The 27,436-nt window shown below is 34.4% G+C and overlaps 1 protein-coding gene across 4 annotated transcripts; it reads right to left on the bottom strand.

Annotated features, from left to right (window-relative positions):
- Positions 1-3,294: 3,294 nt before the first annotated feature.
- On the bottom strand, positions 3,295-22,722 carry LOC125673023 (uncharacterized). Of its 4 annotated transcripts, XM_056159222.1 has the most exons (8): positions 20,120-20,276; positions 19,871-19,974; positions 15,517-15,617; positions 13,839-14,055; positions 13,431-13,547; positions 8,064-8,190; positions 7,756-7,850; positions 3,295-4,836 (listed from the first exon to the last, which is right to left on the bottom strand). In XM_056159222.1, the coding sequence occupies exons 3-8, from the start codon at positions 15,613-15,615 to the stop codon at positions 4,766-4,768; spliced, it is 726 nt and encodes a 241-aa protein (XP_056015197.1). In that variant the 5' UTR covers positions 15,616-15,617; positions 19,871-19,974; positions 20,120-20,276; the 3' UTR covers positions 3,295-4,765. The 4 variants fall into 4 exon arrangements, with proteins under 4 accessions (XP_056015197.1, XP_056015198.1, XP_056015195.1 ...); XM_056159223.1 differs by lacking the exons at positions 19,871-19,974; positions 20,120-20,276 and adding an exon at positions 22,585-22,722 and having other exon boundaries at positions 8,114-8,190; XM_056159220.1 differs by lacking the exons at positions 19,871-19,974; positions 20,120-20,276 and adding an exon at positions 22,585-22,721.
- Between the last annotated feature and the right edge of the window lie 4,714 nt (positions 22,723-27,436).

Raw genomic sequence — 27,436 nt, 5'->3', positions numbered from 1 at the left:
TTCAGTTGCTCATCGTGCACATGGAATGTACCGTTCCAATCACTATCATCTTGCGGCGCTCTTATGATTTTTGCTGTGAATACATCTTGTAGTGTACACTGCTCGAACATATCAGTCACTTCATTAATGTCTCGCATGGGAGGTAATTCTTCCTCTAAATAGTGAACCCCAGTAGGCCTGTTTGTGTGACCTTGACCTCTGTGTCTCTGATTGCGCGTATTTCCACGGTGTGTACCTCTCTGTGCTCTTTTTTCTGCTTTGCATAACGATGATGATTTGAAATGTCCCTTCTCGTTGCATGCATTACAATGTTGATCATACGCCGGGCAGTTACGGTATGCATGGTGTTTGCAACATCGATTGTAGTATGGATTTGATCCTTTGTACGTATTCCTTCCCCGTGAACGACATGATGTGCCACTGTTTCCCCTCAGACTTCGGTAGCTTGCGTAGTTGTGGATTTTCCATGTCTAGCGACTTCAAGTGTGCGGTTGTGAGTTCCACTTGACGACAAGCTTGAATCACTCTGTCCAGTGTTAAGTCTGTGGCCGGAATTTCCATTAATTTTTCCGAACATTTCCGATCGTTCACACCATTAATTATCATGTCACATATTAGCCCTTCTTTTTGTTCTCCGTACTCACAGAACTCTGCGTTTAAGCTCACTGATATAGTCCATTATCGTGTTTTTCCCTCTCTTTGTATTGAGAAATTCCTGCCTTTTAATGTTTCTGTAATTGTGAACCCCAAAGTGTCTGTCGAATTTCCGGAAAACCGTTTCCAGGTCGTGTTTATTTTCAGCGTTACGTGCTTCTATGTTTTGCTCTTCATTAGCCTCAATTGCCTCTGCCCAAGTGAATGAATCGTAGATTTTCACTGCCTCGTGGCCCATGTTGGCTAGCAACATTCCAACTTTTCGTTTACCGGGTTTGTCATCCAAACCTTGGGCATCCAGGTGTACTAAAATTACGTTTGTAACGCTGCCATTCTTGGGCTCCTGTATTTGGATCTGCAGGATTAAAATCGGGTAAAGTTTTAATCTTGTTTCCTGCCATTTGTGAGTTTAGTTAATAAACTATTTATCTGCGTATTTTTTGTACAAACCAATGTCTCTGTGTGGAGCAACGAGTTCAGATTCTGACACCATGTAATATCATGATGGAGGCAGCCATCGTGGTAAACAGGAAGTCTTTATTGATATCAAACATGCGCAATACAATACCAACATTTCAAGAAGGATAACTCTAATTCAGTATATTACACTCAGCAGCCCTTGCTTGTCGTAAGAGGCGACTAAATGGGACTGTCCTTCGGATAAGACTACAGAAACTGAGGCCCAGTGTCACAGCAGGTGTGGCACGATAAAGATCCCCCCTCCTCTAAGGCCATGGGCGCCGAGCATAGGCATATTTTCTGCCTTTTTAGGTCACCTGAGTAAACTCAGAAAATATGCTTTTCTAGGATCATCGATATGATACCTCGTACCAAATTTGAAAAGAATTGGACTGGTAGTTATTAAGAAGTTAAAAATGTTCAATTGTTAACGCACGACGACAGATGACAAGAACCACACATTTAAGAAAAACTAAATGCATAGTGATGTAGAGCAGGAAGACCTCTACCAAAATTGTAAATTTCATGATCCCCGTGGTAGGGATTCTGACCCCAGGGCGGGACCAAACTTAGTATATAGTGCTAAATGGATAGAGCAGGTAGTCTTTTACCAAAATTGTAAATTTGATTTTATCCAGAATAAGGGTTCTGACCCCAGGGTGGGACCAAACTTAGTATATAGTATGTATGTGTAAATTTGCTGATGCTGTATAAAATCTAAATGCATACTTAGGAATAGCAGAAAAGGATGTACAAAAAATGGTGAATTTCACAACCCAGGATTATGACGTTAGGATTAGCCATATCTTTTGATGTTTTAATGTAAATATACCTATTATTCAAAGCCTTTCATCAGTGTACATGCACTTTTGAGGGCAGTGAAGTTTTAAGAACACATCTTGTTTATTCTGTTGCTGAACATTAAAATTTAGCTTACTATATATTCAGAACATGATTCCCCCCCCCCCTAGATTTCATAGCTCATGGAAGTAGTAATACTTTCCCCCTAGTATTCAGGTGACCAATAAGGCCTGTGGGCCTCTTGTTGGCATATATACTTATTATATATCATCATATGTTTTATGATTAAATCAATTCGTACCGATATGAGAAACTATTTCAGGGTGTAGTGAGCCACCTTAAAAAATCGAACTGATGTTTATAGTGAAATCATGATACTCCCGTGAAGAGTATAGACGTTCACCATTAATGTATCATCGAATTTAAATATATCGACTGTCAATCGAAACACAAAAATCTACATCAAATCGTACGTTAGAGTTAGGAATTATGAACACTTGTAATGAATGATTTCACCCCCCCCCCTCATTTTTCTTGTGGATATATGAGATCTACACACTCCTGTGTCAAAATTAGGCAATTAAGGAGGACGACATTAGCTTAATATTTTCTTCTTTTCAGATTGCTATTCTTCTGTGAATGTAATTTTCACAGATTACTCACTCTTTGACCTTACTGAGTACATCTCATAAGAAGACCAATAGATGCCACTTTAATTGATAATGCTTTTAATAGCAAAAATATATAAATTCAAAATAAAAACAAACAACTTTGACTCATCGTCATAACAATACGATAAATTTGGTTATAACACTGTATAAACTTCCATATATATTTGGTCTTTTACTAAGTATAACATGATAGATATACATGCATGATATTACTTCGTAACGAAACCCTTAAAATGATACATGACATACAATCAGGGACAGACATAAAAACACGAGGCAAATCAACACATATACCAAATAAAATCAAGCAAACATAAAGTTAATAAAATGTTATATAAATATAAAAAATAAAGAAAATAAAAACATTCTTAGGCTATTTAAAATGTACAAGTTATTTGTTTTGTCCGAAACACACCGAGAAACCGCAGAGGTATAAAAACACGAGGCAAATCAACACATACATCAAATAAAACAAAGCAACATACATGTAATAAAAGGTTATATAATTGCTAACATTAAAACCTGCATGAAATGAATAAAAGGTACGCAATGGAAAACCAGCTGGAATAGACCAATGAAAAATAGAAAATCGCATCAAATAAAACAAAAACCCTGATAAAGTTAGTTACTGTCTCTAAAACAACAACAATCCGAACACAACCTAATAAAGATCATTCTGAATGATCCTCTATCATATAAACACCTTTCATCGTTCTCTGATGGAGTAACAACAAAATCCAATACAAATATTTAAAAAAAAAATCAATTATGCATACAAAATAGTATTTGTAGACACATTACATAATAGAACAAGAATATGATAGTAGAAAGAATGATAAAAAATAATCTGACGGACTTGAAATACACCGATACAGGGCAAGAATGTTTACAGATAGTCGTTACTAATCTGAAGCATACTGGAAAATATAGAGTCGTGGTATGAACAGACCCAAGGAGGGATGTTTAGACCTCTCTTATATATTTACCATATAAAGTCATACAATTTAGCAATAGGCCCATGGTCCACATCGCTCACCTGATTCATATTGGCCCTGTCATTGTTCAACTGTTGTGAGTTTTATAAGATTTTTTATCAATCTTTATTTCCATGAAAAATTTTGACCCCATATCGTGGCCCCAAATGAGCCCCAAAGGATCACAGCATAACTGAAAATGAATTATCATAACACAGAAATACCTCAACACCAATATGACTAAGATGCTCTTACTCTTCTGGATAATACAACGGTTATAGATCATGGTATGGTATGAAGAAATCTGTACACAAAATATGAAAGCCCTATCTTAAATAGTTGAGGGATATTGAATAAAGATCACAAGGTCAGACATTGCAGTAAATCAAGGTCTTGCCATAAAAATCTATACACATAATATAAAGGTTTTCTTTGAATAGGTCAGGAAATATCAATATAAGGCGAGGTATTTTAAGAAAGTAGGTCAAGGTCATAAGGTCAAATATGATCGTATTGCACGGTCGTCTTTTCATAAAGAATCTATATACATAATATGAATTGAGACGGACTGACAAATGACCGAGTGATCAGAAAAGCTTGCTAAAAATCCGCTTTTGAACATCTTACAAACCATCTTGTCAATTCTAATTACACATACTCCTGGACGTTGTTAAGTAATAGAATATACTAGTATACACATTTAAAACAATTCATTCTTAGGTTTTCTAGGTACATGTAGCATATGAGCTGTACTCAGGGGATTTTAGATAAGTACATCGGTCGTAGATTTGCGTAAAAATGCCGAACTTTCCGGGAAGGAGAGATATTACTGTACTATAGTTTTAATTATGACATAATACTATTAAAAGCATAAACGTAGTAAAATATGGCTCTATTCCTTACTTAAAAATGTAATTATTACAGTAAAAAAGCATTTTATCCCGTACAAATAGAAGCGAGGTCTTGCAACACACACACACACACACACACACACACACACACACACAGTCTGACCCTTTTTCAAGAGAAAAAAAGTTACACATTTGTGACTCATCTACATGTACTTGTAAAACATATGTTCCCTGTTTATCAGGAAGACTAGGCATAGGTCAAAAATCAGTCTACTTCTTTTTGAAATGGAGCGATCAATTTGTTTCAACTATTTTGTCAACTCAAATAGTCAAGACTTGTCCGTTACTTGTACTATTAAGTACTATTAAGGGGATGCAAATCAACTTCGTTCATGTCTTTCTTCTTTGGGTTTTTTGTCATTGAATCTGGAAAAAGATAAAGATAATCATGTTCACAGTTTGATCAATTCACACAATTACAGACACTCTGCTTTCTCAATGTGATATTCCCATTTCGTTTGCTTCAGCATGTAAAACTTATACGGTACCAATGTTAATGCACCAGATGCGCATTTCCACAAATAATGTCTCTTCAGTGATGCTCAACCGAAATGTTTGAAATCCGAAATAACAATGAAGTTTTAGAGCTATTATTGGGAAAAATAGTGTGCCATCAACATCCATACCAGTATTCTGTGTCACTAGTCATGTACAAAATACAAATTACACCTTCTTGATAGCAAATAAAAATAACAGATTAATAGCATTTCCAATGATTAAAAGCAAAAGGGAATTAAGAATGCAGTTTACAGCATAACATACCACCGTAGACGAATTTTCTTGACGTATGTTAGAAGTACCCAGTATATTTTTATGTATGTTGTAACTCAATTTAGCAATGATATTTATTGAAAATATAAATAATGGTTTTCGAGGTAATTATAGTGCTGTAGTCGTAATGTTCACATCTCTCTTGTCAACAGTCCCTCCTAATTTAATGCTATATCTTCTTTATTTGGCTGTTTGTTTGTTCTACATCCTGTCGAGGATTGTTCACTCATATTGAGATGTCACCAGTTCTTGGTGGAGAATCACAAATTTCGACCTATGCTTAGCACTTATAAATGGTCTTAGTAGAGAGGGATTTTGAATGTGCCAACGTCTGCCGCAACACGAGACCTCCATTTTAAAGGTCATATTTGAAAGACTCGTGATTCTGATTTGTAAATACGGATCATTTAGCAAAGTTGCAATCCCGAACTATGTTAAAATCTTAGATTTAGTGCAGCCATGGCATGAGAGGGGCTTGTACCCACGATATCCCGGTTACAAAGCGAATGCTTTACCACTGAGCTATTGTGAAATGGTAAAGAATGTATGTGATAAGTAGGGGTAAATGCACATATTCTAATTTGTATATCAAGAGGCCGAGAGGCCTTATCAGTTACCTGAGTGTTAGTTAAAAGTATCTCTAGTATCCAGGGCTAGTAAATTATGTAAAAATCGACCTACTCCTTTTGAATGTCTGTTTAGATTGTAGTTTCAATTTAGTATCAACAACATTAAAGAAGATGCTATTACATGTTTTACACATACATGTATATACTGTATAATACTAAGTGTTGGTCCCTGACACCTTGGGGTCAGAACCTTTACCTCAGGGATCATGACATTAACATTTTTGTAGAGATTTCTTACTCTACATTACTATGTATTACGGGTGCAACGATTAACCTTGAGACAGTATATCACGATATTACTATGCTACGGTTTGATTCACCACACTTTACACTACATCGCTGTTTGATATTCTTGGTCCGGATTAATTCGAACTGTCCGATTTGGCTTTTAAATTGCAATATAAAACTGGTTTTAGATATAAATGGAAAATGTGGTGCTGATCATGCCGCTGAATTATTTCTCCCCCTGCCACCCATAGATCTTCAAAATGGGAGGATTTTGGATTCCATGTAACGAAAGAAAACGGTAGATTATGTTGATATTTTGATCGTTTTAAAGAAAAACGTGCAGTTGTAATGGTAAGGCGCAATTAAGTGTTACCAAAAGCAGTGTAATTGTTCATTTGTTCTCATTTTTATCATCTTAAAATACCGTGATACGTATCGTATCGCCAGGTCCGTGTCGTGAGGCAAGGGTATCGATACACCCCTACTATGTACATTATTAAGTTTTTCTTACACATGTGCGATTTTTGAGATTTTTTTTTTTAAAAAATGTCAAGTTTTGGCAGATTTTGCCCAGCCCTTTAAGGCGCCAGGGGTGCAGGAATCTTGCAATTTACATTTTGTCCTCCTACCCCCGGTAGTCCCAAAGATTCTTCATACCAAATTTGAAACGAATTGGAATGATAACCATTGAAAAAGTAAAAAAATGTTTGATCGTTAACGCACTGCGAATGACAGCCAATTGAAATATATCACCTAAAACTATGTTTTATACTTGTATCATATATGATTGGTATCTCAATATCACATTAATTTCACATATACCAAAAGCCAACCATACATTCACTCCTTCCGAGACTTATATGGAATTGCACATACTGATAGAATTCTCTAAAGACAGAATCCAAAGCAGGACCTAATCATGAGGTACTTCAGAATATAACAGACTGCGTTTTTATGGGATGGGTGGGTTCTTTTCCATGAAGAGAATTCAGAACCAACTTTTTTACTAATGTGTCACATAACCTGCGTGAATTTTCTAACGTTGAAATTGAAGTGAAATATTATGATTCCAATATTTAACGTATTCAAATATAGGCATGTTAAAAAGATTGCTTTTTTTCCTTTATAACTATTGATGAGGAAAAACAAACTGATTTTAATATCAATGTCAACCAAAGAGTCACATCCTTGTATACTTAAATATTGTTGCCAAATGTTTCTTTCTTTTTTTGGAGGGGGCTGGGTATTTTTCACTTTATATTAATGTAAAACTTATACGGTACAAATTTTGATGCACCAGATGCGTATTTCCACAAATAATGTCTCTTCAGTGATGCTCAACCGAAATGTTTGAAATCCGAAATAACAATGAAGTTTTAGAGCTATTTTATAGGGGGAAAACTGTGCCAAAAAATGTGGAGTCAAATTCGTCTAAGGATAAGACCTATGCGTTAGGGAGATAATCCTTAATTTTGAAATGAATTTTAAGTTGCAGATTTTATTTTCCTTTGATGAATCATGTGGCGTAATTTTTTTCTATGCTTATCAACTAAAAGATCTAGAGGTAAGGAAAAAGGCTTTACAATTACTGTATATGGTAGTGCAATGATAACAATCATTATAATATATATATATAGCATATTATACAGTTACATACATCTTCTCCTCTGCTCCGTGCATATAATCACCAGAAGAAATATCGCAAGAAAAATGACAATGCAGGGTGATAGTACAACTATCCAAATGATGTTCCTTCAAAACAAAAGAGAAGTATGCTTCATGAAATCCTGCATAAATGTAAAGAAATCACACAGATTGATAAAAGATTACGGTGTATAAGTATACCCTAGTACATAAAGGTGAATTGTTTGTTTTGGGTTGCAAAAAGGTAAAAGTGATGGAAATTTCTCCTCACAAATAACAATTACTGAGCAAGCTATTTTAAACAGGGGATGGAATACACACCCATTGTCTGTTTCTTCGTTTGTTTCACCCGTTGTGTCGGTATTACTAACCATTGTTGTGTGGGTACTACTAGGAGTCATCTTGTAGATGTCTGGTGATGGTTTGACCGTTTGGTAACACTCTTGGTCTAAAGAAAAAGATGTATTACACAACACAAATGAGTATCTAGTTTACTGATTTAATCTTTCTCTGATATTTTGGTGAGATTTTAGACCATTGTAAAATAAAAACAAGTTGTTTCTGCGTATACAAATCATATACATATATTTACATCACAATTACAAATACAATGATATACTTATAGCAATCATAAGCTTGAATTAGTGCTTGCTGACAGCGGTGTTCTATATAAGACTAGATGAAAAACCGCGCAAGCGCGGGGAATCAAAACGAGATGATATTGCATAGGAAGGTCTTTTTTAATAATGTGACAGCGTGTTTGAATTGTTTGGCACATGAATTGAATGGACGATAACTTTAACCGAAATGAAGTTTTGATAATTGTGTGCATTATAGTTATATCATATTTATTTATATCATATTTAGTAAATAAAACTTATTAGAAAGTCACTTAGACCTCCAAATTATATTTCTTATGTAACAAAAATGTCCTCTCCGTATTGAAAATGAGATAGTTGTTTTACGAATGCAATTGTATTCCGTCATACGGACTAGCTGACAGAACAAAAAAAAAAAAAAATGAACGGTCGTTCTTAATTTTTGAGAATTTGAAACTCATAATTGCGAATGTATTTATAATGGTAGTTTTTTTTCCTGTGCAACAATTCAAGGGCAAAATTATGAATACACGCCGTTTCTAGCTTCTCGTAAAACGCAATGATCGAAAACATAATGCACTATATGATGGACAAACAGACAAAACCCCTGATACATGTATATGGTAAACAGTGGCATGACTTCTTGAACATTGTCAGGTAGTGTACAACCTACATTGTAATTTCTGTAAAATGTTTTAACTTTAAAGTTTCAAGGCGTAAACTTCCCAGAAGAGCCTCAGACCATTCGACAGCTCGCAAAATTTTTCTTTTTTAGTAGATAGATTATGATGTAGAAAAGAACGTAAGAAAGTAGATAAACTCGATCGATCAAATCTTCTAAGCTACAGGAAAGAAGCGAAGCAGGGTAACCATGTTCCCTTTGTGGTAAGTTATTTCAAAGGACTTTCCTATATTTATAATATTTTTAGAAACCGTCAAAAAATTCTTGAAAATTATGACCGCCTCAAAGAAGTTTTTAGAAATATGCCCATAGTGACTTTGAAAAGATACAAAAATTTTAAAGACATTTTGGTACATCAGAAACAAAATAATCAATTTTTAAAACAAAAAAAGAAAAGCAAATTGATGCGAGGCGTGTGGTGCTAAAAAGTGTACATTATGTGATTGATAGTAATCAATGAGGACTTCAAAGGTAACAAATGTCTAATCAAAAATATATTAATTGTAAATCCAGCAAAGACGTTTTTGGAGTGTTTTGCAACAAAATGTATATGTGGGAGAAACTGGGGTAACTTTATACCAAAAGCATGTTTTGAATTTGTCATTTATTAGTCGAGGAACTGATTACCCTGTTGCTATTCATTTCTATACGGATTCTCATAATATTGACAATTCTTCTATAATAGGAATTGAAAAACTTTACAAAGATGACATCTATCATCACTTTAGAGAAAATCTTGAGAAGAAAAAAATGAATATTTACGTACCATTTGAAATAAACAAAAGGGAACATTTTTGTCTTTAATAATTAATGTCTTATATGCAACCCCCCTCCTCCCAAACCCAATGAGTTATAACTGATTCTAACAATATTGATTTATTACTGTAATATTTCTTGTTTGTGTATTCACTTAGGTCAGCAGTTAACTGTTTGTGAACAAACTTTTCTAAAATTGTGTTACATTACTTACTAAACATTTAATTGTATACATATTCATATCTGATACGGGGCCGGATGAGTATTGTTTACCGGTATTCTATTATTAGTCTTTTACCCTTTTCAAATGTTTTTCGCGCACTATCAACTTTGAGGTTACTTTTCAATTATATGATACTTACTGTGACGTCATAGTCCTTTTTTGTATATAGTCTTGCGTTACGTTGCTATGTCAAATAAACACGACTGAAGAAGACCAGTAACATGGTCAAAATATTTCTAAAACGTCTTTTGAGGTTTTGTTTAATTTTACTCCGAAAAAATAGGAGACTTTTTTAATAATTTGTACGGCGAAGCATCATGACTGATATACAGAAGAATGAATCAAGGAATTTGCGTAAAACATTTTTGAAGAAAACCAGATACGAGAGTCACCAACAATTCCTAAATTCGTGTTTAAAAAAGAAACTTCTTCCTAAAGGATTTAAAGCGAAGTGAACATTGGGTTTGGATGCTCCGAAAGACAACAAAGGAATTGTTCAAGACATCTTATGCTCAACTCAGAAATGTAATGCTGGAGTCAATAAAGGTTTGTACTAAAACGGTATCGAATCTAGAATCATCTATAGAGAAACAATCTGCATATCTAAAATTAAAACACGATGTAGAGGGGTTTTAGATACCCTCAACTCTGCTAAAAACTTCAATCAGTAAAAGAATAAGAAATTTGTATCTTTAGAAGGTAAACAGGAAAATCATTACATGCTGATATAACATATATGACATATCTCACCTTCGGTGGAGACAAATGTAGTGAATGAAAATTTAAGACTATTTCAAATTAAAGGGGATGGAAATTGTTACTTTGGCAGTGTTGCGTACCATCTCCATGAAGATCAAGAGCAACATGCAAAAATTAGAACGGCAATTGTAGAAGAAATTAGCAACAATAGCAATTTTTCATAAAGAGTTTATAGATGGCGATTTTCAAAACATTTGGACAATGTTAAATTATTAGATGATAGTTTTGAGTCATGGGCCACGGAGGCAGAATTAATAGCGACAGCATTTCGTTTTGATCTGGACATTTTTGTTAAATCTAGTTTAAATGATCACACCCAATGGCAAAAATATCAACCTGACGAGTTTGAATTTTTCTTCAAATTATTTTGATTACTTAAAAACTTCGGATAGGCCATGTGTTTGTAACTTTGCTCAGTCCAAAAACGAGGGCCAGCAACTACTGGATTCTACAAATATAAACAATTTAACCCCTGAAGGCAAGGAGTTGAAAATATGAAATCAAATATACCAAAAACAAAAAGAAGTAATCAACCTGTCGTCAAAGAAATTAACAAATGAACAATTACGTTTGTTAGGAAAAGGTTTGCAATTTGTGCCCACAAAGAAAAATATTGATTTTACTCAGTTGTTAACGGATTTAAAACATATGAAGGTAGGATGTGTCTGCGGGTATATTGTTTTGATAAAGAGACAGAGAATGAATCCTCTTTCGATAATAATAAACATTTCCAAAATAATAAATTGAAAAAGAATTGGAAACCGGAAGAAGGGAGAGATAAATGACTTGATGAATACATTAGATAAGTCAAAGAAGATGTTATTAGAGGTCTAAGTAGAATTTCTTAGTAATATTACACACGACGAAGAAGAGGCTATGAAAGAACTACTGACGGACCAGAACATAGTAATAAGATCTGCAGACAAGGGATCTGGGATAGTGGTTATGGATACGGATAAATACGTTGACCAAGTAGCTAATGAAATGCTTAACAGCGCATCTTCTAGTGAAGTAGTGAAGTAGAGTGCGACAAAAGCAAACAAATTACAACTAGTTCTAATTGTAACGGGGACCGTTACAGATGTTCCCCAAACCTCCCCCAATTAAAAAGTGATGTTGTTGTGAATCTATAGGAAAAAATCATTTTATTTTAGCCTTTAATTACATGTAGTACGTTCAATATGGTCATTTCAGTACCAAGAAATGAAAGAAAGCGTTGCACGTGCATACACGCGCACACGTGTATGATTTCGAATTTCTGTTGATGTCGTTCAACAGGCATTTGTATCATATACCCACAGTATGAATTTCATAACGTTTCCACCAAATATAAGGAAGTTATAGCGATTTTAAAATCGTCCAATCAGAAATCAGCACACGTGCATGCATGTGCTGAGCAGTAATTCTAACCACAGCAATTTGTAAGGAGTACCAAGATACATCTAAACCCCTAATATGAATAGAATGTGATGAAAAACAAAAACGTTATCGTCCTTTAAAAATTGAACATTTAAAAAACGTTGTACGCGCATGCGCGTGTGGGTTGGCATTTTTTGTTACACCAACATATAGATACACATATTGTCTACATATGCTGTGAATATCATCTCATTCGCTTCATAAATAAGATAGTTACATACGTTTTAGCATTATCCAATCAAAATGAAGCGCACGTGCATGCGCGTGCAAATTGGTAATTTTGACCATGTAAATCAGTTAAGGGTCTCAATATCTACCTATGATATGAATTTCAAGCCATTTCAATGAACAACAAAAAAGTTAGACTGATTCCAAAGTTAGAGTACAAATTTTGTAATGCGCGTGCACGCGCATGCGTGCGCGTGCTGGCAAAATAACTATTATTTTTCATATGTACAAATGATATACTATCATCCTATTTAGGTTTTATATCGCTTCCTTCAATATTCTGATTTTCCATTTTTTGTACCAAAATTGCAATGCACGTGCGCGCGCGTGCATGCACGTGCAAACAAAATTACTATCACTATGCACATCTACAAACGCTATACTATCATCCTGGAAAGTTTCATATCGATCCGTTTTGTAGTTTCTGAGAACACTACCGGACAAAAAAGTACCGGAGAAAAAGAATAATAATAATAATAATAATAATAATAAGAAACAGAGTAAAAACAATATGTTCCCAAACTTTGTTTGGGGAACATAATAATAATAAGAAACAGAGTAAAAACAATATGTTCCCAAACTTTGTTTGGGGAACATAAATATCGCGCAATGTCAACTTTGACGTTACTTTTCAATTGTATAATATTCAATGTGATGACATAGTACTTGTGTGTATGTAGTCTTGCGTTTCGTTACTATGACAAATAAACACGAGAACTGAGGAAGACAGATAACACGGTCGAAATATTTCTAGAAAGTGTTTAGAGTTATATATATATATATATATATATATATATATAGATAGATAGATAGATAGATAGATAGATAGATAGATAGATAAATAGATAGATAGATAAATTGATAGACATTGTGTCTAATACATGGAAGAATACCTATGTAATAGCTATGTACATCATGTCTACACCATACTCGTTTTATCGAAAGTGAGTAAATAGTGAGTAAATAGGTAGTATAATTTTAACTCCATAGTTTACTGGTTGTTCCAGCAATAAAACACTTACATCTGTAAGCTTCTGTTGAGTTGTAGCGGGATGGACATGGAGGGTTCATTGCTGAACAGTCCCTCATGTAGTTGTCTTGTATCCGATTTCCAAGTTCATTGTATTCTATACAATACCCTGTACAATGCGGAAATGATTCGTTATTTCAGATATCAAACGCATTCAGTTTATTGATGAATATGAAATTCATTTTAACTCCTTGCAGATCAAATGGATATTGCATGCTGAGATAATTTAATAAAACAATACATACATTGTACATTGTAAGCACTGTACGCTACATGCAATTCCTGATAAATAATGTCCATGTAGATCTAAGACAAACTTTTTAACAGATGCGCATGGACCATATTTGATATATTCATTGGGTGCAATCTTTTGATATGGAGTATTCCAATTTGTGCTTACCCAGTAAATATCTCCATGGAGAGCACACTTCCCATGTTTCATTCAGAAACACACTCAGAGCACAGTGGTATTTAAAATGAGATGTACAGTTGCGATGTAATTGTCCACACTTCTTGTTCATTGCAGCGTTCTCCCATTCAGCTTCATTCACTGGACATCTCTGTACCCGCCGTGCAGTCTGCTGGACAGTTGGACATGTCGCCATGCATTTTCCAGTCTGTACATTAATTGAGAACATGGACATATCTATTTACATATATGTATTTGATAAACAAACGTTATTTCAATGTGTTTTACACTTCATACATAATTCCGTTTTCAATACCACCATCATCACTACTCAGCGATTTATTAAAGTACAATACTTAAAAATAGCTATATCATAATGTCATAACATGTCGATCTTTTTGAATATGTGAAAGGTGAAGGTAACGAACAGTCATCAATTTCATAACTCCTATAAGCAATATAAAATAGAGAGTTGGCAAACCTGGACCCCCTGACACTCTGGAGGTAGGATCAGGTGTCTATGAGGAGTAAGCACCCCCTGTCGACCTGTCACACCCGCCGTGAGCAATATATCCTGATCAGGTAAACGGAGTTATCAGTAATCAAAATCGGTGTGCCAAGAAAAGTCTAAGAATCGGTATGAAACACGTCAGACAGCATTTGACCCAATGATAGATTGTATTGGCAAATTAGATCGTTATAACGAATGCTGGACAACTCGCCCCTTCTTAGGACAACTCCCCCTCTATCGGGACAAGTCACCCCCTTCTCTTGAGATAACTCACCCCCAATATTATATATAAATATATTATCACATTTTATTTTCTATTTCTCAAATAATTCCCGTTGAAAAATAATAAAATTCCCATTTTAGAAATTTTATAACGGCTTTGCTTTACTGATTCTTTTTACGCGGGGTGATTCTTTTTATGCGGCGATTTACACTTTACAAAGTGTTAAGAAGTCTGATGATGAGTACCTCATAACGTTTGAAGTAAATGTATAACAGCTTGGGGGAAATTAAACAATTAAATATTAACAACAGACGCAGATTATTGATAATTATACAACGTCAGCTGTAGACCAAGCTGATACTCTCCATATAGCAAACGCTAACTTGTTTCCGCTGAAATTATACATTTTACATATACATAAAAGTGATGATGAATTTACAGAACCCAAACACTGGATTTTCACTAAAATATTTCGTCTTGCATAAAAAGACACGAAGTTCGGTGTTTATGTGAACACGTCTTATTGTTTGTGATGTATATACTATTTATAAGAAATTCATTAATTTTTGCTAATACACCTCTTGGATTTAGAACAAAAATAATAATTGTAAACATGTATGATATGGAGGAGCGAGTTATCTCAAGAGAGGGGGCAAGTTGTCCCAAAGAGGGGGCGAGTTGTCTTAGGGGTGAGTTGTCCCGATGAGGGGGTGAGTTTTCTTGGGGACGACTTGTCCTGATACCGTTATAACGACCATAGAATTTGCAGAATGCTGACTTTAATCGAGACTCTTGAATTGAAACCCCTGTTCTATCAACTTGTTTGTCTGTAACATGTCTAGATTTAAAAACTGATCATACGCAGACAAAATGTCTATCAATTGACACTTTTAAATCATGCTTACTACACATAACAACAATTCCGCCGTCCTTACCTTGCCAAGAATGGTTAAACAAGTAATGGTCATCCACCAATAGACTACTGTCTTGGTGACAATCGCATCTTTACGCAATTTGGATGTCCTCATTATCATGTCTAGAAGGAGAACACATACTTTTACTATGTAATGCATGTAGTAAAGGTATAAAAACTTAGTTTGACCAAATCAAACGGTAGATCGTGAAAATCCATTTTACCGATTTTTATATTTTTGCCTCATTTTGGACAAGGAACAGATTTCTGTTTAAAGGTAAGAACAATTTATAGCATTTTACCAAATGTATTTTTAAAAAGAAATCATGAAGATTGATGAAAGCGCATTGTGAAGTAGAAAAGAATCATTACACGAGGTTGTTAAATTGGATATTTATTCCATACATACTGGTAGTTTTCTTTTCGAACATACATATACAAGAGATATGGACATAATCTGCTTGACCATTTCTATAACGATATTCTAAATTAACAAAAACGCATTTCAGAGGTTGAAAACCATTGGGGTTGATGAAGATTGATTGATTGATTGTATATTGTTTAATTTCCCTCTCGAGAATATTTCACTCAAATGGTTGATGAAGAAGCAATGCAAAGTTGAAAGGAATTATTGCACAAAGTTGTTAATATAGAAATTCCTGTCGTTTTCATTTTAAAGATACATACGAAAATTATCTTCTCGACATATGCTAAAGATTGTAAGTCACAATGTTAATATATTCGGTTTCTTCTCAATCCGAGTACAGCGGAATCATATGAACGCTGGACAGTATGAATATTCAGTAAATTCCCTTCATGTTATTTGCATAAAGTCTGTAAAGAAAAGGGACATTTGCATTGCTGAAAAGACAACTGAGTTAGAAGTGTACTTGAACCTCTTAAAGTCTCTGAATGAACCATAAATCTACGAAAGACGTAAAAAGGGAAACATTGTCACATGAGTTGCAGTCAACAATACATGTCCAATACATGTCAGCAGAGAGGGAGGACCAAGGTTCTGGCACAATAGCCTCCAAAGGGTGTATATAGGGTAGCCTCTGGGTAGCCTTCCAATACTACATATATCAGCATTTGGTTTGCATATCTAATTATCTTATATGGATGTTAAACATACAGTTTGAATAATTTTCATCTGTAATTAGATTAATTGAAAATTAATGTAATTGATAAGAGATATTAATAATGTAAATGTGTAATCAGATGAATCGAGTACATGTTATTTATGTTGTTAGATAATATAAAACACAATTCAAGTACTAATGTATACAAGATATACGAGAATATAACCATCTTGCGGAAACATCGGCTAAGAACTAGTTCCGAATCCTTACAATAAGAGGGATTATGTTGTACATTATAGAAATTTGCAACTTTACCTGTCACTTGGTATGAAAGTCACGAACGTTCATCAAGTGGTTGCTTTTAAACAGGAGTCATGACTACGGAAATACATTGACTTTAATATGAGGAAAGCAGTCAAGAATGAATTTGCGAAGGAATTCTACAAGTTAATGAATAGCAGTGTATTTGGGAAAATTATGGAAAAAAGGTTGATATTCAGATCATTCACAGGGAACAGAAGCTTCTCATAGTAACAGCAAAACAAGGATTGAACTCATTCAATATATTCAATGAAGATCTAGCATCAGTAGAACTTATCAAACAGAATCTTGTTTTGAATCATCCCATTTACGTTGGCTCTTCAATCTTAGAATTGTCAAAGGTGTCGATTAATGACTTTTACAACATTCATCTTAAGTATAGGTATGGGGAAAAGGCCGTGCTTTTCCTTTTTATCATACAACAACGCCAAATACGGTGTTTAAAGGGAAAACCTTATCACATTGTGTTTAAAAAGCAACTCGTTTAAACATTTACTTGCAATAACCGAATCATACTCGTTTTCGTCGTTACATTCTCGGGACTTTACATCACTCTTTGTATGATCTGGTATCTAAAACATATACAATCTAAATGTTAAAACTCCGTATAAGTTTTACATTATGACCTCTGGGTCGAGGCCTCTGCTGGTGGACTGTTAGTCCCCGAGGGTCTCTACAGCCCAGTAGCTAAGTACTTCGTTACTAGCTTGAAAATACGAATGTATATTTAATTGCTGTTATAAAATTTAGAAATTCATTTCAAAATTAAGGATTATCTCCCTCATGCAAAACTCTTATCCTTAGACGAATTTGACTCCACTTTTTGGCACGCTGTTTTTGCCTATAATAGCTCTAAGACTTCATTTTTATTTCGGACTTCAAACATTTCGGTTGAACATCACTAAAGAGACATTATTTGTCGAAATGCGCATCTGGTGCATCAAAATTGGTGCTGTATAAGTTTTACATTGTATACATAAAAAGGCCCAAAATTTTTCTCTCTTTAAAATGTGTCTGGAATTAACCTTAATCAGTGTTTCAAGAGAGTAAAATATATGCCAGATATATGCCAGAAACTGTACCTACTTCTACTACGGATAACTCCGTTTACATGATCAAGATATAGGGCTCACGGCGTGTGTGATCGGTCTACAGATGATGCTTACTCCTTGGCACCTGATCCCACCTCTGGTGCGTACTGGGGTCAGTGTTTGCCCAACTATCTATTTTGTATTTATGAGATTGATCACTGTTCGTTATCGTAACCTTTCACTAGTTTTAATGCCATAGTAATAACAGTCCAACGCCCAGCTTACTTTTAGATATGCTTAAAGGGGAAGGCACCCCCCCCACCCAAAAAAAAAATTACATGATAAATTATAAGATTAATTACAGGATAAACATTCGCCATGCTATTCTGTTGATATACGGCCTAGATAGGCTTCAGTATTAATTTGAAGACGTTTAAAATTGAAATTCCCACAATCTATCGAGAGTGTCATGATGTGGATCTCTTTTGTATTCAAGACCACAAAAATCAATAATTTTGACGTCACACCGTCTGTTCCGGTTTTGATGATATAAGGTCATCAAATATGTGAATGGGGTAGATTTTACGAATAAATGATGCCTTCTTGTCAAGCTCTTAATTGTACTAATGCGAAGGGGAAATGCGAAAAGTTTTCCCCCGAAATTTCTAACCCAACCAAGTCAGCTGAAAAGAGAAGACTATGTAAACTGTGGATCTGTCATTTGCGTAATCACAAGTTGAGGTTCAAGACATTTGTATGAAGAAACGTGTACCATCTACCTGGTTGGCGACTCCACTGAACGTCTTGTTTTCTCGATTTCTTCTTGCGAGAAAACAACCTCAAATTTATACAACTCCAAACTTAACTGTTCGTGACTTGTCATGTTTACAGTGCTGCTGAAGCGACAGAGTGACGTCATAAACTAAACTTTAATGACCGCCCTGTTAGCGGCGGGAAATCTAAAATAAATGATAGATTAATATTGATCTAATCGTTGATGAAGGATTTTTGTTGTTAAAGACTGTTATCAACTATATCAGCAAGTAATACTTTTTTCATAAAAGCAACAATGTAGTTTGGGTTGCATTTCCCTTTAAAGAAAACAAGAAAAACATATTGATATATATCGAGACTCTAACACTTATATTTAATTGTATAATGAAGTCTTGTCATGTTCTTTTGAATCAACATTCAATGTGTATTAACATGAATTTCCTATTTTCATTATTATTTCTAAAGCACTCTCTAATGGACAGGATCACTCGAGTATCATATGATCCGGTGCACACGTTTCTGCAACAAAAAATGAACCACACTGCCCTTAAGAAATTAATTCGGGAGACTTAGTGTTTCATATAAATTCGTGTATTCTTTAAACAAAAGTCCATTTTTTAGTTGTCATTTTTGCATGCTGTTGCTGGTGCTATCAGAGGCAATATTTTTGGAGTTTTCGCAACACGTCCATGGATACAAATACAATTGTACTACTCTTCGTTTACATGAATTAATCAGGATATTTTTCTGTTACCAGGTTTGCTATGTATATCAGTACCTCATCAATCAAAATGTTTGTCATTGCATTGAAATTAGCAGTAGTTTTAACTCTGCAAATTTTAAGAGTTACATTTTCAGGATGGGGACAACTACTTGCGCAACCCCATTTTGTAACTTTGAAAGGCTTATTAAAACTGCTCAAATGAGGTTGAACCGAATAGTTGTTCTCTGGTACATTTGTATGCACATTTTCAACTGTGAATCGCTTTATACTAAACTATGGATAAAGGAAAATACAAGGTGAATATAACGAACAGTGATTAATCTCATTACTCTTATAATCAATAGAAATTAGAGAGTTGGGCAAATACAGATCCCTAAACACACCAGAGGTGGGATCAAGCACAGAAAAAAACTAAAATATTTTTGAAATAATGATCATTCTTACCTCAGAAAGTTGATCAACATTTAGTCGGAATCGACAGTGTGGAAATATCATAAACCGCTAGAGTTTGTTTAATATATTAAACAATTGTTTGCACTCCGGTGAACCTGCATTGTAACGTAGAATCAATACCTTTAAAAACCATGGGTGCATGCCAGAACAAACACTGTGAATTAGATAATAAAATTGTGCATTCCGGATGGCTATCGGATCGCCAGGCTTTTAAAAATGTATGCATGGGTTGATATATACCTTTGGCCTAGTTTTGTAAGACGTACGCACATGACATCCCTTTATAAATAGGTCCTTTCAAATAAACCAGGATGGAACGTCGGGTTGTTCAAAATTGGTACCGTATAAGTTTTACATTATGACCCCTGGGTCGAGGCCTCTGCTGGTGGGCTGTTAGTCCCCGAGGGTCTCTACAGCCCGGTAGCTAAGTACTTCGTTACTAGCTTGAAAATACGGATGTATATTTAATTGTTGTTATAAAATTTAGAAATTCATTTCAAAATTAAGGATTATCTCCCTCATGCATAGCTCTTATCCTTAGACGAATTTGACTCCACTTTTTTGGCACACTGTTTTGCCTATAATAGCTCTTAAACTTCATTGTTATTTCGGATTTCAAACATTTCTTTTGAGCATCACTGAAGAGACATTATTTGTCGAAATGCGCATCTGGTGCATCAAAATTGGTACCGTATAAGTTTTACATTATGATCCCTGGGTCGAGGCCTCTGCTGGTGGACTGTTAGTCCCCGAGGGTCTCTACAGCCCAGTAGCTAAGTACTTCGTTACTAGCTTGAAAATACGGATATATATTTAATTGCTGTTATAAAATTTAGAAATTCATTTCAAAATTAAGGATTATCTCCCTCATGCATAGCTCTTATGCTTAGACGAATTTGACTCCACTTTTTTGGCACACTGTGTTTGGCTATAATAGCTCTAAAACTTCATTGTTATTTCGGATTTCAAACATTTCGGTTGAGCATCACTGAAGAGACATTATTTGTCGAAATGCGCATCTGGTGCATCAAAATTGGTACCGTATAAGTTTTACATTATATTACTTCCCGCTATAGAAACCTATACGAATTATCCGTATTGTCGTTAATTGTTGACATAATAGCTATAATAGACGTAGTGGAGTGTTTCTCCAATCATGCAATCAAAATCAGACAACAAAGTGAACAAATATTTTGCAGTAGCTTCATGAGATAAAAAAAATTCCATGAATCAAATTCGTGGACATATGAATGGGGGTGCATTGTATCTTTTAAAATGTTTAATAAGTGTTGGTTTATATTTTTTTTTTAGTTTTCAATGAAATGTTTTCAAATCTATGTCTTGGTATATTTATGGAGTCTACACAGTTTTGTGTAATCAAGAACATTTAAACGGAAGAATGTGTGCTCATTGTGATTGATTTGAACTATATAACTATATAAGTCTTTTATAGATGAGGGAATGGGGTAATACAACAAAAGGCATATGGATGTACTACAATGTACATTAAACTAAAACATGATATGATAGTGGATAAACACACGCGAGTGTATGCATGTACATCCTTTTGTATTTATTCTTATGGGTGTATACTAGTGTCTCTTACTGTTTGCTATTGTATATTGGCAGTAATATTTCGTGATGATACTAATGATGGCATTCAAGGTAATTACAGCTCTATAGTCAGAGATTGATATTTAATATAAATCTTCTCAACCAAATTTAATATTATAACTGGTATAAATGGTAAACAATGTATGTTAAACGTAGGGGTAAAATACACATATTCTAACTCGTATAACACTCTAAGTTTTTTTTTTCCATATATGATTGCTATACACATCTGCTTTGTACTTATATTTCTTTTTGAACATGAATATCAACGGCAAATTCCCAGCCCATCTTTATCACAAACGGGATGATTTCAGCTTCTACATCGATATTCATGTAGCAATATTCCGTTATCACCTGCATATAGTGTTTATATCTCTCAACTGATTCGATACACAAGATCTGCTGCTGCTTATGATGAATTCTAAAATCGAGGCAGCTACTCTCAAACAAGTTTATATTTCAACAATCTCGTTTAAAGTCAACATTTAGTGTTTCATATAAATTCGCGTATTCTTTAAACAAAAGTCAATTTTTTAGTTGTCATTTTTGCATGCTGTTGGTGGTGCTATCGGAGGCATGCTTTTGATGCAATGTTTTTAGAGTTTTCGCAACACGTCCATGAATACAAATACAATTGCACTAGTCTTCGTTTATATGAAGTAAATCAGGGTGTTTTTCTGTTACCAGGTTTCCTATGTATGTCAGTACCTCATCAATCAAAATGTTTGTCATTGCATTGAAATTAGCAGTAGTCTTAACTCTGCAAATTTTAAGAGTTACACTTTCAGGATGGGGACAGCTACCTGTGCAACCCCATTTTGTAACTTTGGAAGGCTTATTAAAACTGCTCCAATGAGGTTGAACCGAATAGTTGTTCTCTGGTACATTTGTATGCACATTTTCAACTGTGAATCGTTTTATACTAAAAATGTGGATACAGGAAAATACAAGGTGAATATAACGAACAGTGATTTATCTCATTACTGTTACAATCAATAGAAAATAGAGAGTTGGGCAAATACTAAACACATCAGAGGTGGGATCAAGCACAGAAAAAACGAAAATATGTTTGAAATAATGACCATTCTTACCTTAAAAGTTGATCAACATTTAGTCGGAATCGACAGTGTGCAAATATCATAAACCGCTAGAGTTTGTTTAATATATTGAAAAAAGTGTTTGCACCCCGGTGAACCTGCATTGTAACGTAGAATCAATACCTTTAAAGAAAACATGAGTGTATGCCATGCCAGAAAACTGTGAATTACATCATAAAATTTGTGAATTTCAAAGGCTATCGAATCGTCAGGCTTTTAAAAAGGTGTGCATGGACTAGTTCTGTAATCACGTACGCTTATGGTATCCCTTTAGAAATAGGGCCTTGCAAATGCACCAGGTTGGAACGTCGGATTACTCAAAATTGGTACCGTATAAGTTTTACATTATGACCCGTGGGTCGAGGCCTCTGCTGGTGGACTGTTAGACCCCGAGGGTCTCTACAGCCCAGTAGCTAAGTACTTCGTTACTAGCTTGAAAATACGGATGTATATTTAATAGCTGTTATAAAATTTAGAAATTCATTTCAAAATTAAGGATTATCTCCCTCATGCATAGCTCTTATCCTTAGACGAATTTGACTCCACTTTTTTGGCACACTGTTTTTGCCTATAATAGCTCTTAAACTTCATTGTTATTTCGGATTTCAAACATTTCGGTTGAGCATCACTGAAGAGACATTATTTGTCGAAATGCGCATCTGGTGCATCAAAATTGGTACCGTATGAGTTTTACATTATATTACTTCCCGCTATAGAAATCTATACGAATTATCCGTAGTGTCGTTAATTGTTGACATAATAGCTATAATAGACGTAATGGAGTGTTTCTTCAATCATGCAATCAAAATCAGACAGCAAAGTGAACAAATATTTTGCAGTAGCTTCATGAGATAAAAAAAAATTCCATGAATCAAATTCGTGGACATATGAATGGGGGTGCATTGTATCTTTTAAAATGTTTAATAAGTGTTGGTTTATATTTTTTTTAGTTTTCAATGAAATGTTTTCAAATCTATGTCTTGGTATATTTATGGAGTCTACACAGTTTTGTGTAATCAAGAACATTTAAACGGAAGAATGTGTGCTCATTGTGATTGATTTGAACTATATAACTATATAAGTCTTTTATAGATGAGGGAATGGGGAAATACAACAAAAGGTATATGGATGTACTACAATGTACATTAAACTAAAACATGATATGATAGTGGATAAACACACGCGAGTGTATGCATGTACATCCTTTTGTATTTATTCTTATGGGTGTATACTAGTGTCTCTTACTGTTTGCTATTGTATATTGGCAGTAATATTTCGTGATGATACTAATGATGGCTTTGAAGGTAATTACAGCTCTATAGTCAGGGATTAATATTTGATATAAATCTTGTCAACCAAATTTAATATTATAACTGGTATAAATGGTAAACAATGTATGTTAAACGTAGGGGTAAAATACACATATTCTAACTCGTATAACACTCTAAGTTTTTTTTTTCCATATATGATTGCTATACACATCTGCTTTGTACTTATATTTCTTTTTGAACATGAATATCAACGGCAAATTCCCAGCCCATCTTTATCACAAACGGGATGATTTCAGCTTCTACATCGATATTCATGTAGCAATATTCCGTTATCACCTGCATATAGTGTTTATATCTCTCAACTGATTCGATACACAAGATCTGCTGCTGCTTATGATGAATTCTAAAATCGAGGCAGCTACTCTCAAACAAGTTTATATTTCAACAATCTCGTTTAAAGTCAACATTTAGTGTTTCATATAAATTCGCGTATTCTTTAAACAAAAGTCAATTTTTTAGTTGTCATTTTTGCATGCTGTTGGTGGTGCTATCGGAGGCATGCTTTTGATGCAATGTTTTTGGAGTTTTCGCAACACGTCCATGAATACAAATACAATTGCACTAGTCTTCGTTTATATGAAGTAAATCAGGGTGTTTTTCTGTTACCAGGTTTCCTATGTATGTCAGTACCTCATCAATCAAAATGTTTGTCATTGCATTGAAATTAGCAGTAGTCTTAACTCTGCAAATTTTAAGAGTTACACTTTCAGCATGGGGACAGCTACCTGTGCAACCCCATTTTGTAACTTTGGAAGGCTTATTAAAACTGCTCCAATGAGGTTGAACCGAATAGTTGTTCTCTGGTACATTTGTATGCACATTTTCAACTGTGAATCGTTTTATACTAAAAATGTGGATACAGGAAAATACAAGGTGAATATAACGAACAGTGATTTATCTCATTACTGTTACAATCAATAGAAAATAGAGAGTTGGGCAAATACTAAACACATCAGAGGTGGGATCAAGCACAGAAAAAACGAAAATATGTTTGAAATAATGACCATTCTTACCTTAAAAGTTGATCAACATTTAGTCGGAATCGACAGTGTGCAAATATCATAAACCGCTAGAGTTTGTTTAATATATTGAAAAAAGTGTTTGCACCCCGGTGAACCTGCATTGTAACGTAGAATCAATACCTTTAAAGAAAACATGAGTGTATGCCATGCCAGAAAACTGTGAATTACATCATAAAATTTGTGAATTTCAAAGGCTATCGAATCGTCAGGCTTTTAAAAAGGTGTGCATGGACTAGTTCTGTAATCACGTACGCTTATGGTATCCCTTTAGAAATAGGGCCTTGCAAATGCACCAGGTTGGAACGTCGGATTACTCAAAATTGGTACCGTATAAGTTTTACATTATGACCCGTGGGTCGAGGCCTCTGCTGGTGGACTGTTAGACCCCGAGGGTCTCTACAGCCCAGTAGCTAAGTACTTCGTTACTAGCTTGAAAATACGGATGTATATTTAATAGCTGTTATAAAATTTAGAAATTCATTTCAAAATTAAGGATTATCTCCCTCATGCATAGCTCTTATCCTTAGACGAATTTGACTCCACTTTTTTGGCACTCTGTTTTTGCCTATAATAGCTCTTAAACTTCATTGTTATTTCGGATTTCAAACATTTCGGTTGAGCATCACTGAAGAGACATTATTTGTCGAAATGCGCATCTGGTGCATCAAAATTGGTACCGTATGAGTTTTACATTATATTACTTCCCGCTATAGAAATCTATACGAATTATCCGTAATGTCGTTAATTGTTGACATAATAGCTATAATAGACGTAGTGGAGTGTTTCTCCAATCATGCAATCAAAATCAGACAACAAAGTGAACAAATATTTTGCAGTAGCTTCATGAGATAAAAAAAATTCCATGAATCAAATTCGTGGACATATGAATGGGGGTGCATTGTATCTTTTAAAATGTTTAATAAGTGTTGGTTTATATTTTTTTTTTAGTTTTCAATGAAATGTTTTCAAATCTATGTCTTGGTATATTTATGGAGTCTACACAGTTTTGTGTAATCAAGAACATTTAAACGGAAGAATGTGTGCTCATTGTGATTGATTTGAACTATATAACTATATGTCTTTTATAGATGAGGGAATGGGGTAATACAACAAAAGGCATATGGATGTACTACAATGTACATTAAACTAAAACATGATATGATAGTGGATAAACACACGCGAGTGTATGCATGTACATCCTTTTGTATTTATTCTTATGGGTGTATACTAGTGTCTCTTACTGTTTGCTATTGTATATTGGCAGTAATATTTCGTGATGATACTAATGATGGCATTCAAGGTAATTACAGCTCTATAGTCAGAGATTGATATTTAATATAAATCTTCTCAACCAAATTTAATATTATAACTGGTATAAATGGTAAACAATGTATGTTAAACGTAAGGGTAAAATACACATATTCTAACTCGTATAACACTCTAAGTTTTTTTTTTTCCATATATGATTGCTATACACATCTGCTTTGTACTTATATTTCTTTTTGAACATGAATATCAACGGCAAATTCCCAGCCCATCTTTATCACAAACGGGATGATTTCAGCTTCTACATCGATATTCATGTAGCAATATTCCGTTATCACCTGCATATAGTGTTTATATCTCTCAACTGATTCGATACACAAGATCTGCTGCTGCTTATGATGAATTCTAAAATCGAGGCAGCTACTCTCAAACAAGTTTATATTTCAACAATCTCGTTTAAAGTCAACATTTAGTGTTTCATATAAATTCGCGTATTCTTTAAACAAAAGTCAATTTTTTAGTTGTCATTTTTGCATGCTGTTGGTGGTGCTATCGGAGGCATGCTTTTGATGCAATGTTTTTGGAGTTTTCGCAACACGTCCATGAATACAAATACAATTGCACTAGTCTTCGTTTATATGAAGTAAATCAGGGTGTTTTTCTGTTACCAGGTTTCCTATGTATGTCAGTACCTCATCAATCAAAATGTTTGTCATTGCATTGAAATTAGCAGTAGTCTTAACTCTGCAAATTTTAAGAGTTACACTTTCAGGATGGGGACAGCTACCTGTGCAACCCCATTTTGTAACTTTGGAAGGCTTATTAAAACTGCTCCAATGAGGTTGAACCGAATAGTTGTTCTCTGGTACATTTGTATGCACATTTTCAACTGTGAATCGTTTTATACTAAAAATGTGGATACAGGAAAATACAAGGTGAATATAACGAACAGTGATTTATCTCATTACTGTTACAATCAATAGAAAATAGAGAGTTGGGCAAATACTAAACACATCAGAGGTGGGATCAAGCACAGAAAAAACGAAAATATGTTTGAAATAATGACCATTCTTACCTTAAAAGTTGATCAACATTTAGTCGGAATCGACAGTGTGCAAATATCATAAACCGCTAGAGTTTGTTTAATATATTGAAAAAAGTGTTTGCACCCCGGTGAACCTGCATTGTAACGTAGAATCAATACCTTTAAAGAAAACATGAGTGTAT

This window comes from Ostrea edulis, chromosome 3, assembly GCF_947568905.1.
Source record: "Ostrea edulis chromosome 3, xbOstEdul1.1, whole genome shotgun sequence".
In the NCBI taxonomy this organism is placed as follows: domain Eukaryota; kingdom Metazoa; phylum Mollusca; class Bivalvia; order Ostreida; family Ostreidae; genus Ostrea; species Ostrea edulis.
The sequence above is the reverse complement of the archived record's forward strand: the minus strand, read 5'-3'. Positions and strand labels throughout refer to the sequence as shown.